General features: G+C 46.0%; 1 protein-coding gene across 1 annotated transcript in view; it reads right to left on the bottom strand.

Moving 5' to 3' along the window:
• Nucleotides 1-14407, bottom strand: part of gabrb3 (gamma-aminobutyric acid type A receptor subunit beta3) — a gene marked incomplete at both ends in the record, with an annotated part of 93615 nt that overhangs the window by 11755 nt on the left and 67453 nt on the right. The window contains 4 exons of the mRNA XM_080505922.1: nucleotides 1433-1585; nucleotides 5470-5607; nucleotides 6213-6295; nucleotides 12840-13060. Of these exons, the coding sequence (XP_080362048.1) occupies nucleotides 1433-1585; nucleotides 5470-5607; nucleotides 6213-6295; nucleotides 12840-13060 (595 nt within the window). The remainder of the gene's footprint in view (nucleotides 1-1432; nucleotides 1586-5469; nucleotides 5608-6212; nucleotides 6296-12839; nucleotides 13061-14407) is intronic.

Genomic DNA, 14407 nt, shown 5'->3' with positions numbered 1-14407 from the left:
CTGAAGCCTGCAGTGAATCACCACACACACAGTGATTGAATTTGGACAACACAGAGTGTGAATGCCTTCCAGTGTGCGTTGCTCTCTTTGTGTCTCAGACATCATTCCTGCAAACAAGAAGGTAACCCAGCACCGATGAAGTGCGGGAGCATTTCCTGAAGAGGAGATCAGAGAACTTCGACCTTATAGTGGAGGTTCCACTGAGACCTAATGATTGCAGCATTAATGAGCATGCAGCCGGTACTTTAAAGAGCACAAGGGCAACGTAAAGATTATTCAAAAGCTAATATTCTCCAGGAGATGTATGCAGTCTGGAAAATGTTTTCACATTGTGAACCAGGCTTTTTACCTTCATATAAATTAGAAAATGTCAACTTTAGTCACCCATCCAGCTTAAATATTTCTGGTAAATGTTGAATACAGTACGTGAATGCAAGTTATTTAATCAGCATGCAGCAGGTCACTGAGATGCCCGTCGTTACTGCCAGTGATGGGCTCCCTGACCACGTTGTGCTGTTGAAACACAAGTGTTCATACACACTGACAACAACATGTAAAAAGATGGATCCAGCAGCCCTGGAGTGGGTAAAAAGATTTTCTCCTGTTAAACTAAAATAAAGGTCACAATGACCATATGGTCTATATATATCCTGTCTCTAAAATGTTTTTGTCAGCGCTGTTCAGACCCACCATTGAACTATAAAGCAGTTCACATACAGTGTCCGTCTTATCAATTGTTTATTTATTCCTTATGTATCCCCAGGTCAACTTTTTAGTAAACCAAGGAAGTTTAATGTTGATCTAAAGTTTATGAGAATGTTTTGTTATTGTCGAATCTCCTTTGTCTGTCAGTACGAGCCACTCGCACTCAAAAATAAGAACAGGCTAGAGTGTGTAACAAGAAGATTCTGTGGAATTGAACGTAACACTCAGCAACCTCAATATTTCTGCAGGACAATAACCACGAAACAAGCTTGACCTGCAGCCGTCCTGTTTCCAGAGCTCCATCTGCCCTCGTGGATTCATTTACCATCATACAGATACAACAGGCACAAAAACCTGCTTCTTCAATCTGCCATTGGTCTGATGAATGATTGTAAATAGGTGTATTAGTGCATACAAATTATGTTTTTATAGTCTTACAGCTGTCGGACTATAAATTCCCCTTCGGAGATAATAAAGTTCACCTTGACCTTTTCTTCTCAACCAGAGTGTACAGGAAGTCGACACACGGCGTGAACAGTTTGAAAAGAACAGTGTTCAGTCTTTATCTCTGCTTGAATAAAACATAAGCTGGCTGTGTGTATTGTGTAGCTTTGAGGTGTCAGTGGTCATGAGCAGACTGGCCTCCTTCCATGAAACACAGAAGACATCTGCCTGAAGGTGAAACCAGCGCCCTCAGGGTCAAGCTGCTCCACAGCTCACGTCATACCTAATGCGACTCTGGCTGCCGAGGCGTCATAATTTATCCAGAATGACACCCAGGACAGGATAGTGATGAGGATGGAGGGCATGTACGTCTGCAGGATGAAGTATCCAATGTTTCGCTTCAGCTTGAAGCTCAAAGACAGTCGAGGGTAGGCACCTGCAGGGAACAAAGGCAAAGAATGACAAGAAATCAGCCGCCTGGAAACCAGGTGCCAGAGAAACCAGACGCGTTTTGGTTCCTATAGGCAGTTATTAGACCAAATGCTTTCATTTCTACAGAAACAAGCAAGAGAGGCTCATCTCAATGATGGTAAGAGTTAAATACGAGAGTATCTGTACAAATGACAATGTAAGATAAAACATTTTAAGAGAGGCTTGATCAGTTCCTCGCTGGCAGGTTGAGTTAGAACCAGTTTGCAGGGTTGAAAACTTACAGCTTGACAGAAATCCAGATATCAGTTTTTCTTCACTAAATGTTTCGTCAAAATTTCAATATGTAAAAAAAAAAACGAAGTATAAGAATGTCAAAACAAATTCTGCTTTTGGAATGTATACACAACATATCGACACTGCTTCTGGGCAACACTGGAGAAAGAAAATGTGCTGAAATGTGGATTTGATTAAAAGTATGTGTAAATATGTGTGCAGAGAAATTTTAAGATCTTAAATTTAACAAATACATAGTCCAGTGTCCAAAGTGGTCACTGAAATGTAAGAGCATGAAAAATTATTAGTAAACAGGTGCAGAAGTAAAGAATTATGAACAATCCCAATTCTCGTAAAGTTGGGACTCTCATATGCAAATTAACTGCAAATCATATTTCATCCCCAACATATAAAAAGCACACCTGATGTTAAAACTGGGATATGTTGTGATTTTTTTTGTTTTTTAAATCAGCTCATTTGGAATCAGCTGCACGTTTATAACCATAAAATAAAAGGGTGAGAACAACAGAAGAGTAATGAGCATGAATAAAACCACAACTGCAGAAGTATCTGCCAACTGATGAGGTTGAATGTCAGCAGAGTATAAAAGTAAAGAGACGTTGTCATGTACAGTGCAAATATCTATGTTCAAGGGATGAACCTCAGACTGGATGCTGGGTCGTTTGTGGGTCACGTACGCATTAAAAATGGGCTCAATTCCCTTCTGATATCATAGCATGGACCCGTGATCACTGTGAGGAAACACTATAACCACAGTTCACTGTGTTCATCCATACATCTCAGCTGATTCATATGTGAACACGATCCAGAAGCCCTGCACCCTTCTGTCCTTTTAAAAGCTCCGAAGCAAAATGGAAAACTGCTCTGTGGCTGAATAAATACAAATGTAGTATTATTTTAGAGGGAAACAACTGAGCCAATGTCCGGTGTTGAATACAGAGAAACCGTCCAAGCGCCTGCATCAGTCTTATGAACAGCTGACACACCTGGTGGAAAGTTCTATTATAAAACTGATCGTCTCATCAAGAAAGCCCTCCGTTTCAGAGAGGGCCTGAGACTAAATCCCAGACGTCACCGATCAAACAGCAAAGATTGAGATGAGCAGAGGTCAAGTGCTGAACTGACCCGCCTGCAGCTTTATCTGTCGCCAATAGAAAACATCTATAGCCTCATAAACACATGATCTGACAGCGAAGGCCACAATGGGAACAGGAACATTCCTCTGATAAAACTTTAGCAGCCGCTGTCTTCACACACGTTTACAGACGGTTGTTAAATTAAGAGAGGATGGAAACGTCACAGTGTTACAACTTTATGACAAAGTGGAAGTTATATTTTCCATGAAATGGTCAAATCTCCCAGTTTCATCTTAACATATGTAGCTTATCTTCTTCTAAATGATCAAATGTTTTCATGCATACCGTGTCGGATTTATTGCACAGGGGTGTGTGTGTGTGTGTGTGTGTGTGTGTCTATTTTGTGGCAATATTCATCTTTTGGAAACGAGGCTGTGGATATGAACGGCACAAGCATTTCAAATGTGTAAAGGCAAATATGGAATAATGACGTGTAAAGTACATGAAACGTGAAAATACGTATGTAAAAGTGTAACGTACAAACAGATGAAACGTGTGCACTTGTATTGTTTAAATGCAAATGTATGCACAGTTTTAATGACTAAATTGTGAACATATTGCATAAATGCATGCAGCAATGCTAATTATGTTTAAACGTGGGATTCTTTAAGTGTGTACTCTGAAAACTGTAACACACACACACACACACGCACACGCACACGCACACACACACACACACACACACGCACACACACACACACACACGTGAATGTGTGCTGTGAGTTACATTACATTATATTGTGATATTAAAATGTTGATGGTGAGGTACAAGAAGTGTGAATTGAGTGTGAATGTGAGAAAGTGAAGGGAATAGAGATGTTAAAGTGACCTATAAATGTGCTTTGCTGAGACATTAAGTCAATGTTAATGGCACCTGAAAGTGCTCCAGAGATTTGATTGTGTCCGTACACTGACTGAAATGAGCTGAAATATGGCCTGTATGGCTGTGTGGCCTCCTCAGAGATGTCCGGACAGTGTCCGCCCTGCACGCCATTAATCCAGCAGACTAATCACTGTTTTGGTGCCTCTGAGTTTATTGTATTATGAGAGAATAATTGATTCTTCATGAATCCATTAAATTACTGTACGTTCAGCCCCCTTTTATTTACCAAGAGCTTGGAGAAAAAAGGGGGCAATTGCTTCTCTATTATTATTTCCAGCTTCGATGACAAAGGCTGGAAAGTGATGCAATTATTAGGAATTAGGAAGTGCAATTTGTAAATGGCAGAACATAATACAGAAATGTTGCTGGCATTGTTGAACTGTTCAAGGAGATGAAATGTTTAAATCAAAGTTTAAATAGTTTTCACTTCACTTTTCCATGCAAATAACTGGTAGTTTAAATACCACATCATCCTAATGCGACTCGGCACTAAAAAGGTGAGACCAATAACATCCCAGACTCACATTTAGTGACGTCTTCAGTCGCTAACAAACAAACCTGATCCACTAACACTGATACGATCATTGGACAGCACATGGACACGGAATCTGTAAGAACAAGTGGTTATTGGTCTTTTTTCGTTTAATTCATAGCTGTCGGTTTGTGTGTTGAACTCTGGGTGGAGGTAAAGGTCAAATATACAATGTTATGAAGTGTGTAGAATGACTCCAACAGTTACAGTAACACAAACGCTGAAGCTATATATGATTATATTTGCATATATGCAATTATAATTTTAACATTCGTCTTTTCATTATTGCATATCTTTTCTATATGAAATACTAAATTTCCATTCCACAACACAATAAAATGCTTTTCATTACAAGATCTGCTCCAGTAGCAGTATCAGGAAGAAAAACTATGAAGCTGGTGTCAAATTACAAGTAGTCACACTGCGGGTTAGCGTCCTGCTTTTCTTGTTCTTGGTAGCGAGTCGTTTCAAAAATCAAAGCAGAGTGTGATGGATTCAGCAGGGGCAGAAACTGAAGCAACTTTTTCTGGAGGGTGAACAGTAATTGCTATGTATTGTGTATCATACATATTGTGTATTGTTGTAGAAAATCTAAGATCTGTTTGATTCTTGGGCCTACGTATTCACTGATAATTACCCCATCTGCCAGGTCACGGCCCCCCAGGCTACGTTGTTGTTAGATTTGAGCCCCTTAATCAACGTTGTTTTTACTGGCGGCGCCAGAAACAGGCCTCGGAGGATGAGATTACAGGGAAACGACTTTATATACAACGGAGTCAGAGGGGGGTGGGTGAGAATGTGCATGTCTGTGTGTGTGCGAGGATGTTTTGTGGAATGTGTCTTTGTCTGTCAGGTGTGGCAGCGCTCCGGCTTTACGTCTGAATACACTCCACTCTAAGCATCTCACCCTGCGTCTCACTTCATCTTTCCAAACCTCCGGCCGTCACTGAGGAGCAGAAATGATCCACTACATGCATCATACTACTTTTGCAAATGAACCAGGCGCAACCAAGTACATTGAAACTCATGTCATCCATCATCACCTGTGGAAAAGACCACATTCCTGGAAACCAGCTTGTAGTCGACTATGGAGAACTGAGGCAGCTCGATGCGTGTCACTCCGGTCACAGCCGTGTCGCCTCCCTTCCAGTAGAACTCTATATCATCTGTTGTGTAACCATCTGCAAGAAAACATGGCATCAGGTATGACTCTTGTGAGTGGAAAGGCACGAAAGACTACTACCCACAATCAATCACATATTTTCACTGCTTAAGTGAGTCCTGCAGGTCTGGGTGCTCCAAGTGTTTTATAGTGTGTCCGATGAATCACACAGCTCACTTTCTGTAACTGCTGATTGCATTAGATATAAATCTTCTTCGGCGTGTGAGGCACTGCAAGTAGATGCATTTATGCCACATACATCGGTTCCATAACTGTCAATAATCTTATGGCAGCGCAGGTAGACGAACATGTCATGGTGGCTGATGAAGTTGAATCTATGGTTACTGTGCCCTGCCGCCGAGATCCCAGCCGGGCTCCTGTGTGAATGAAGTCGTTTTAGGTGCAGTGAGCAATGTCGCTATCAAGACACGACAGGTTAATAAATCCTGAGCAATTCAGCCTTCTGTGCAGTTTGCGTCTCGGTGAGAAGACAGAACATTTTTTTTTTTTTTTTTTTTTTTTTTATGAGAATCCCCGTGATGTTCATATTTTTAAAGTGATGAAAAAGTCGAGCCGTCTGCTGTATTTCTTTACTGAAAACAAGATGCGAGGCCTTCAACTCACAGCTCTCAATTTCCAGAGTGCAGTTCTGTTCATCCAGCGGGTATCGCCTCAGATCCATCATGCAGGCTGCCGTCGTGGTGATTCTGGGACAAAGAGAAGCAAGAGTGCAGCAGTTTTGTTTTAAATTCAGTGGACATAGTGCACGAGAAAAGGTTTAAGCAAATGCGGTTCATTTATGTAAGATGCAAATGAATTTCACTGCCGTTTGCTTAAAAGTGAAGCTCCCTGCCAAAAACTTCTCGGGGCAGTCCAGAGCTGCATTATACTGACAATCCAATTTTGAGCCGCAGTTCAAACAAACACATGAGGCGAGTTATGAGATGTGAGTAGCTGTATTAGTGTTTGATTGTGCTGAACTGCAGCTTAAATGGTTTCAACAAAACAAATAAGGCTTTTTGCCACTCCATTTATTTGAGGCACTTTGGAGAGCATGGTGATGGAGTGAAAGCCACGAATACATGCACACAATAACCCTTTGGAGATGGATTGCTATCTAATTAGTGAAAGCACCACTGATGTTCAGGAAGGAAGGTAAAATCTTGCAAATGCATCAGTTTCTTCTAGAGGAGTAAATCATTCCAATAGGATCAAACAGTGAAATCCCAAAACTCATTTGCATATCTAGCAAAGAGGAACGCATCAACTATACTGAACTATGCTGGAATAAAACTGGATTATATATTAATTTTATCAACGCCACTTTTACAGTAAGTGGAAACAGGCAGAGCAACAAGAGTGAGAAGGATTATTGACAAAAACGGTCAGAAAATTACAAACGCACACAAACACATTTTTAAGCCCCTGTGGTCTCCTAACATAACTTTTCTAAAGCCACAATGTTATATTTCACAGAATGAACTGGGTTTTTTGTGCTATTTTGTCTCTAGATTTGATTAATGTCAAGCATTTGGCAAGTTGTTTGAATGTCAAAGTCTTGAAAGACTGAATTTAGTGGGATTTTAGTGCCGTGAACATGACATTGGATCTACTAACACCACGTTGTGCCATGAGATGGTGAATCTATACGCTTCTCCATTCAATGAGAGAAAACGACCACACCAAGTTATCATTAACATCAAATATGATGACGTAAGTGGGGATGCCGATACGGCATGGAGTACTCGTACTTGTAAAAAGATCCCAGATTCACGTATTATGTGACGTCATGCATCTGTAATGTTTGCGTGCAGGTAAACTTAAAAGCATGAGCGATATCGGGGATCGGAGACTCCGGAGTGCATAGCGCACGGGTGAGAGGACTGCAGCAGGGAGGAGGTGTGCTGAGGAGGCTTGGGGTGAAGAGCCGTGGAGCGCATGAGGATCGTAGAAGGGCGAAGCGCTGCACTGAGAGGAGGAGCGCCGAGGAGCCGTGGAGCGAGGAGCCGTGGAGCGCATGAGGACTGCAGCAGGGAGGAGCGCTGCACTGAGAGGAGGAGCGCCGAGGAGCCGTGGAGCGAGGAGCCGTGGAGCGCATGAGGACTGCAGCAGGGAGGAGCACTGCACGGGGAGGAGGTGCACTGAGGACACTTGGGGTGAGGAGCCGTGGAGCGCATGAGGACTGCAGCAGGGAGGAGCGCTGCACTGAGAGGAGGAGCGCCGAGGAGCCGTGGAGCGAGGAGCCGTGGAGCGCATGAGGACTGCAGCAGGGAGGAGCGCTGCACTGAGAGGAGGAGCGCCGAGGAGCCGTGGAGCGAGGAGCCATGGAGCGCATGAGGACTGCAGCAGGGAGGAGCGCTGCACTGAGAGGAGGAGCGCCGAGGAGCCGTGGAGCGAGGAGCCGTGGAGCACATGAGGACTGCAGCAGGGAGGAGCACTGCACGGGGAGGAGGTGCACTGAGGACACTTGGGGTGAGGAGCCGTGGAGCGCATGAGGACTGCAGCAGGGAGGAGCGCTGCACTGAGAGGAGGAGCGCCGAGGACACTCGGAGCGAGGAGCCGTGGAGCGCATGAGGACTGGAGCAGGGAGGAGCGCTGCACTGAGAGGAGGAGCGCCGAGGACACTCGGAGCGAGGAGCCGTGGAGCGCATGAGGAAGCTGGTGACTCAGGTGAGAAACTCAATCTTCTGGCACCTGATCCGCCTCACTGCAGGGTTTAAGAGGTGGGAAGAATCAATTAGATAATCACCTGCAGGAGTGTCAGGGAGGGAGGATCCGGTGCTGATGCAAGGTGTAGATCCTCACAGTGCCCCCACCCTCAACGGTCGCCACCCGGTGCCCTACCCAGCTTGTCCAGGTGCTCAGCTTGTCCATGAGCGTCTCGTCCAGGAGGAGCCGACAGGGAAGCCAGGAGCACTCCTCCAGGCCGTACCCCTCCCAGTCCACCAGATATTGGAAACCATGATCCCGGGGCTGCACATCCAGGATCTTGGACACGGTGAAGGTCGGGTGGTCATCGATGATCCGGGGGGGGTGGCGGGGGTCAGCAGGAGGACAAAGGGGGCTAGAGGAGACCAGTTTGAGGAGAGAGACAGGGGAGCTGAAGGCGGACCGCGGTGACGTTGATCACCTTGTAGACTGGGAAGGTCTCGGGAAGACAAACACACCATCTGCCCAGATCTGTAGTCCAGAGCAGGAGTGCGGTGATGGTCCGCGAGTCATTTATTGGACTCTGCAGATTGGGAAAGCGCCGCCCTGGCAAATTTCCACACCTCCCAGACCCGACGAAGGTGTTCCTTAACCGTGGGGACAGCCACGTCGAGCTCCAGATCTGGGAAGAGATGAACTGGAAAACCATTACATACCATGAACGGTGGCATCCCAGTGGCTGAGCAGGTGAGGGAGTTATTGGCATATTCAATCCATGGAAGGTGGGAGCTCCAGGAAAAAGGAAGCTGCGCAACCATGCACTGGAGCGCCACCTCGAGGTTCTGGTTCTCCCGCTCCGTCTGGCCATTCCATTGGTCTGGGTAGCGATATCCAGAGTAGAGGCTGGCCGTCGCCCCCAGGGCTGAGCAGAACGCCTTCCACACCCGGGAGGCGAATTGAGATGCCCGGTCGGACACAATGTCCATGGGAATGCCGTGGCGCCTGAACACGTGGAGGACCAGGAGGTCGGTGGTCTCCCGGGCAGTTGGCAATTTCCGGAGAGGGACGTAGTGGACGGACTTTGAAAAAGGGTCCATTATGGTCAGAATGCTGGAGTTCAGAAGACAGGAGCCCGGTGAGGAATGTGGGACCAGGGCCGGCCGGGATTCGGCCCGCTGGAGGTTGATGGGAGGACTTACTGCGGGCACAGACGGAGCAGGCTGAGCCAAATTCCCGGACCTCCCGGGCCATGCCAGGCCACCAGAAACGTTGTAGATATGGTATAAGGGGTGATTTGGCATCACTGGTGATCTTTCATGTGAAAGATTGACCCTGAAAACCTGGCTAAAAATCCAAGATTTATTAATTAATCATGAAAACTGACCGAGTTAGTGCTTCACACGTAAATGGAAAATGACTTGTAAACCGAAAAAAGTCAACCGATTTTGTCCAACTTTTAGTATGTTGTAGACTAGACCCAGCCTAACATAATACCACCAAAAAACAAAATTTTGCAATTTTTTGGGGGGTAGGGTTACTCTGGCAGTATATTGACCCTACTATCACTGCAGGAAGGAGAGGGTGCGGCCGGCTCCTGGGTGGCAGATGAGTCTGGAGTTGTGCCCCCACTGAAGAACCTGGGAGAGCACGGAGTCCTGCACGTAGATGTGGTCCGGGGAGCCGGTGCCTGGATCTGCTCTCTGGGCCTCCCGGACGGTCGCTTCAATGTCCCAGTCTGTGGCACCCAGGATGCAGAATGACAGGATGATGAGGTCTGGCGACTCTGAGGAGGAAGGGGAGGAGTGGAGGCGAGACAGGGCATCCAGTTTGATGTTCCGTCACTCATCATGCTGACTCGTCAGGAGCTCTGGGGCTCAGGAGGTGATGAGGAGAGTGAGGCAGGGAAGGGTCGGTGCGCTCCCTCAGCAGGTTATCCAAGCGGCTGGAGAGGGAAATCAGCTCGTCGAGGGACGAGGGTTCATCCCGGGTAGCCAGTTGGTTCTTGAGTCTCTCCGAGAAGCCCTGGGCGTAGATTCGCCAGAGAGCCTGTGCGGATCCGGAACTCAACCGAGTCGTCGGCTGCTAACATGGTGCCCTGGGAGAAGGACAGAAGCCACCGCGACGCCTCCCCTCCTTTCACTGGTTGGTCAAACGCCTTCTTAAGCGGTAAAGTGGGCCCAGGTTTGAATTACCGGGAACTCATGGTTCCAGAGCACTGTCACCTACCGAGCCACCTTCCATCGCAGGAGGTTGGTGGTGTAGGTGATCCTGGCCCGATCTGAGGGATACTTGGAGGGCTGGAGGTCTAAGACGAGACGGCACTTTAACGGGAACTGATCACAGGAGCCCAGTTCCCCGGCGTATGGTTCTGGTGGGGGGACGAAGAGATACTTGCTGGGCGAAATGTCTACCAGGCCCCCCGAGGGCTGGGCGGCTCTGAGATCTGAAGCGGAAGCGTCAGGTGTGGTGGTGGAAGACTGCTGGACCAGCCACTGGTGAATGTCCTGGATGGAGGCGGCGAGCTCCTGCAGCAGGTGGTCATGCCGATCGAGTGATGCCCCCGGGAGGTTGAGGTCTGCTGGGTTCATTTTTGGCCAGAAGATTCACGGCTGGGAGCCGGTGTGCAGTGTTCAGAACCTAGAAGCAGGCCAGGAGGCAGAGCAGGTGCAGTTTACAAAAGGTTTATTTAAACTGCAAAACCTAGGAGACGGGAATCGGAGACTCCAGAGTGCATAGCGCACGGGTGAGAGGACTGCAGCAGGGAGGAGTGCTGCACGGGGAGGAGGTGCACTGAGGACACTTGGGGCGAGGAGCCGTGGAGCGCATGAGGAAGCTGGTGACTCAGGTGAGAAACTCAATCTTCTGGCACCTGATCCGCCTCACTGCAGGGTTTAAGAGGTGGGAAGAATCAATTAGTTAATCACCTGCAGGAGTGTCAGGGAGGGAGGATCCGGTGCTGGTGTGAGGTGCGGCTCCTCACAAGAACTCACACTTGTACTCATCCTTTAATAAAGTGGGATCTGTGAATCCCTATTTGTAACCTTTATTACTCCCTCAAGCTTTAAAAGATATGTTTGACTGATAGAAAAATACAGAAGTTAATAATAATGTCACTTTGCATGGGAAAAACTGTTAACAACCATCAGTTTACAGCTTCCTGTATAATGTGACTGACCGTGTTATTTTCCACTCAATGGCACTGGTAGTTACTGAAGAATGTTGAAAGCTGGCGGCCAACTGTTCATTGACAATAGTTCATTGGAGTCAAATTATTGTCCTTGCTCTTCCGTTGGTCTTCAGTTAAGTTCACTGCAATTTGTTGACGGCGAGGGTTGCGGTCACCCATTAGCACATGGTTGCAGTTAAAGTCACTTACTGAGTGACAACTGGGGTGCGTCCGAATAGTCCCACCGATCTCCTCTCCTGAAGTGTGAGGAGACTTCCTAAAGGTGTTAGGGAAAGACAATCATGTTGTTGTGACCATCAGAAAGCACTTCCACGAGGTGGCGTAATAATCCCAAAAATGTAAAAGACTCGCGGAGTCAGTGCATTGTGCGCTCATTGGCTGTAGAAGGCACGAGTGTCCCCCGTACAGGGGCGAAAACGCAGAGAAAGTTCCTCATGCATTAAAGTGCTACAGCGTGTCTGCGTGCTCCCAAATCCATACAGAGGTGCTACTCACCATGTGCAAATCCCCAAATTGTGCTAAAGTTTTTGCAAGTCGACAGCACGCACTTGCAAGCACGGCGGGTCGGGACCACAGCATTACTGATATCTGCCGTGGTGAAAAAACTCTACATTTCCAAAAATGTACTACAAATAGCGCATTAATAACACTTTCCATGTGCTTGTAACGGCGGATATAATCTCAAATATCAAAAAGTTTGAATTGAAATCAAAGGAAAAGATGCTACCAGGCTACGAAGAATTAAAGTGAACTAGCTACCAGGTGAAAAAATAACCAATCAAACTGAGAATATGCTGCACAAAAACTTGACTGTGCACGTTTTACAATATCCCCATAACATTCCTAGTTGGGATATGAGATTTAGGTAATTTAAAGTCCTTCAAGGCAGATTATTGATTTGCTAATTTAACATGATTTGCTCCCTTTTCAGTCCTTGTGAGTTTCCCTGAAAGCTCGGATGAGTGGATCACTTTAAATATTGTCGCTGCAAGGAATTGTGGGGCAGCATGATCTGGTCTCCTTTGGTAAAAGATGCATCAGTGTTTCCTAGGCTCAAGGAGGTTCTAAAGGAAGCATTGAGCCTCATTTCCTTAGCTCATAGAGAATTTGAATGATTCTCCCTCAGAGAATTCAAATGATTTTATTATCACTTAAACACTTTCTGGGTTAAGGAAACGTGGATAGGAAAGGAGATAGGAGGGACTATTCATGACTCAACATGACATATGAGGATTACAAAGTCACAGCATTAATTCAATGTATGGAGAAACCTCTACCTGTTTAAATACAGCCAATACCAACTTCTTATTGACACTCCCACAACATGACCCAGACCCGGGGATTGTAAAACTCACGTCTTCCCTTCATGCAACTGCTTCGTTAAACATTCAGACTCCCTTAGCAGCAGTGCTCACCTGAGGCCATAAAGCACAGTGCCGTCCGGGTGGAGTCGAATCATCCGGTTCTTGACGGTGACGCCATGCACAAAGGACTTCTTGTCATTGAGGAAGTAGGTGTCTGGCACCCAGAGTTGGTCTGCGACTCTGTTGTCCAGTGTCAGGTTTAGAGGGATCCCTGCATAGGACAACCTCTTGTCTCTCCAGTACTGCTGGAAGTACATGGTCAGTGTGTAGTCCTGTGGAAAATAACAGAGCATGGTTATGTAGTTACATTTGAGCCAGAGAACTGCAAATATTCAGTGGAAATAATCACATTTTCCTCCAAATGTATGATGTTATCAAGTTCAGCACTTGATCCTCCAGCTTTGGATACTTTCTCTCTTTTATTTCTTTTTTTTAACAAAGTTGATATTTAAAGAATTGTCATTCTGCCCCGGGTGACCATATTTCAAGACCGGCCTCTGCAAAAAAAAAAGAAAGAAAAAAGAACCTCCTGAGCTGTTCTGTGTGCTGGACTGGCACCATAGATTTCCATTACTGCAGGCACAGCAAGCCAGGCTGGCTTTCTGCTTAGCACTGGCCAGTTTCTCTTCCAGAGAGATAGATTGATGAAGAGGTACCATTGCATATTACCAGCCATACATGCGACGGCATCAATAATTTACTGGGCATTCATTCTCAGTTCGCTCTACAAGTTGATCCATCAAACAGAAAAGCTTTTCCAGGCCTTTAATGGAGCTCTTTAGTAGCTCACTTGGCTTTGTTCTGCTGACTAATGCTCTCTTAAATAAATAAGCATGTCTTGGGAAATAAACAAAAACCTGGCCGGGCTGAAAATGCCTGTCCTCTGGTGCAATGGCATATTCATAATATAGGGCTCAAAAACGCCTACATTTAAAAATCAATAAAGGAATTTCCCTTCTCACCACTAAACTAATTATTGCTGTGTGTGTGTGTGTGTGGGGGGGGGGGGGGGGGGGGGGGGGTTCTCCCATCAAAAGTGCTGACCTCATTTTGACAGAGCAAAGAAAAGCATTATTTTTCGATGATTCCTTCATTACTCTGTACACAACAAGCTGCAGCAGCGACGCAGCTGTATCACGCACAACTGACACACTGTGAGCTTGGTTTGTGTTTGGAATAATTCACACAATGTGATGTGACAGTACAATATCACAGTGATTCCTATGAATAATTCAGTGAGTGTATAGGTGTGTACAGTCAGAATACATATTTATTCTCTTCAATTAATGTCAGAAGGTTCTCCATAGTTACTGAGACGGTGCGGGTTTTTATTTGTTTTGTTTGCTGGCATACCCGAGGGGTTTTTTTTTTTTCTTTTCTTGTCAGGCTTCTGTAAGTGAACATACTGTGTTTTCTGAAAATACTTGGCTTGAGACATCCATTGTTGTGCCTTTTTAGAAATGCCCTCCCAATTCTCTTTCACCCCTGGGAACAGAAAATGCCCTCATTATGTTTCCTCCCACATGCAGTGGCGGTGTGGGCTGGGTGAATCAGCTTTGCACAACAGCTCTCCTACTACAGACATGGAGCCTGTCCACCAGCACACTCCCTCCATGTCT

The sequence above is a fragment of the Blennius ocellaris genome, assembly GCF_963422515.1.
Source record: "Blennius ocellaris genome assembly, chromosome: 12".
Classification (NCBI taxonomy): Eukaryota; Metazoa; Chordata; class Actinopteri; order Blenniiformes; family Blenniidae; genus Blennius; species Blennius ocellaris.
The sequence above is the reverse complement of the archived record's forward strand: the minus strand, read 5'-3'. Positions and strand labels throughout refer to the sequence as shown.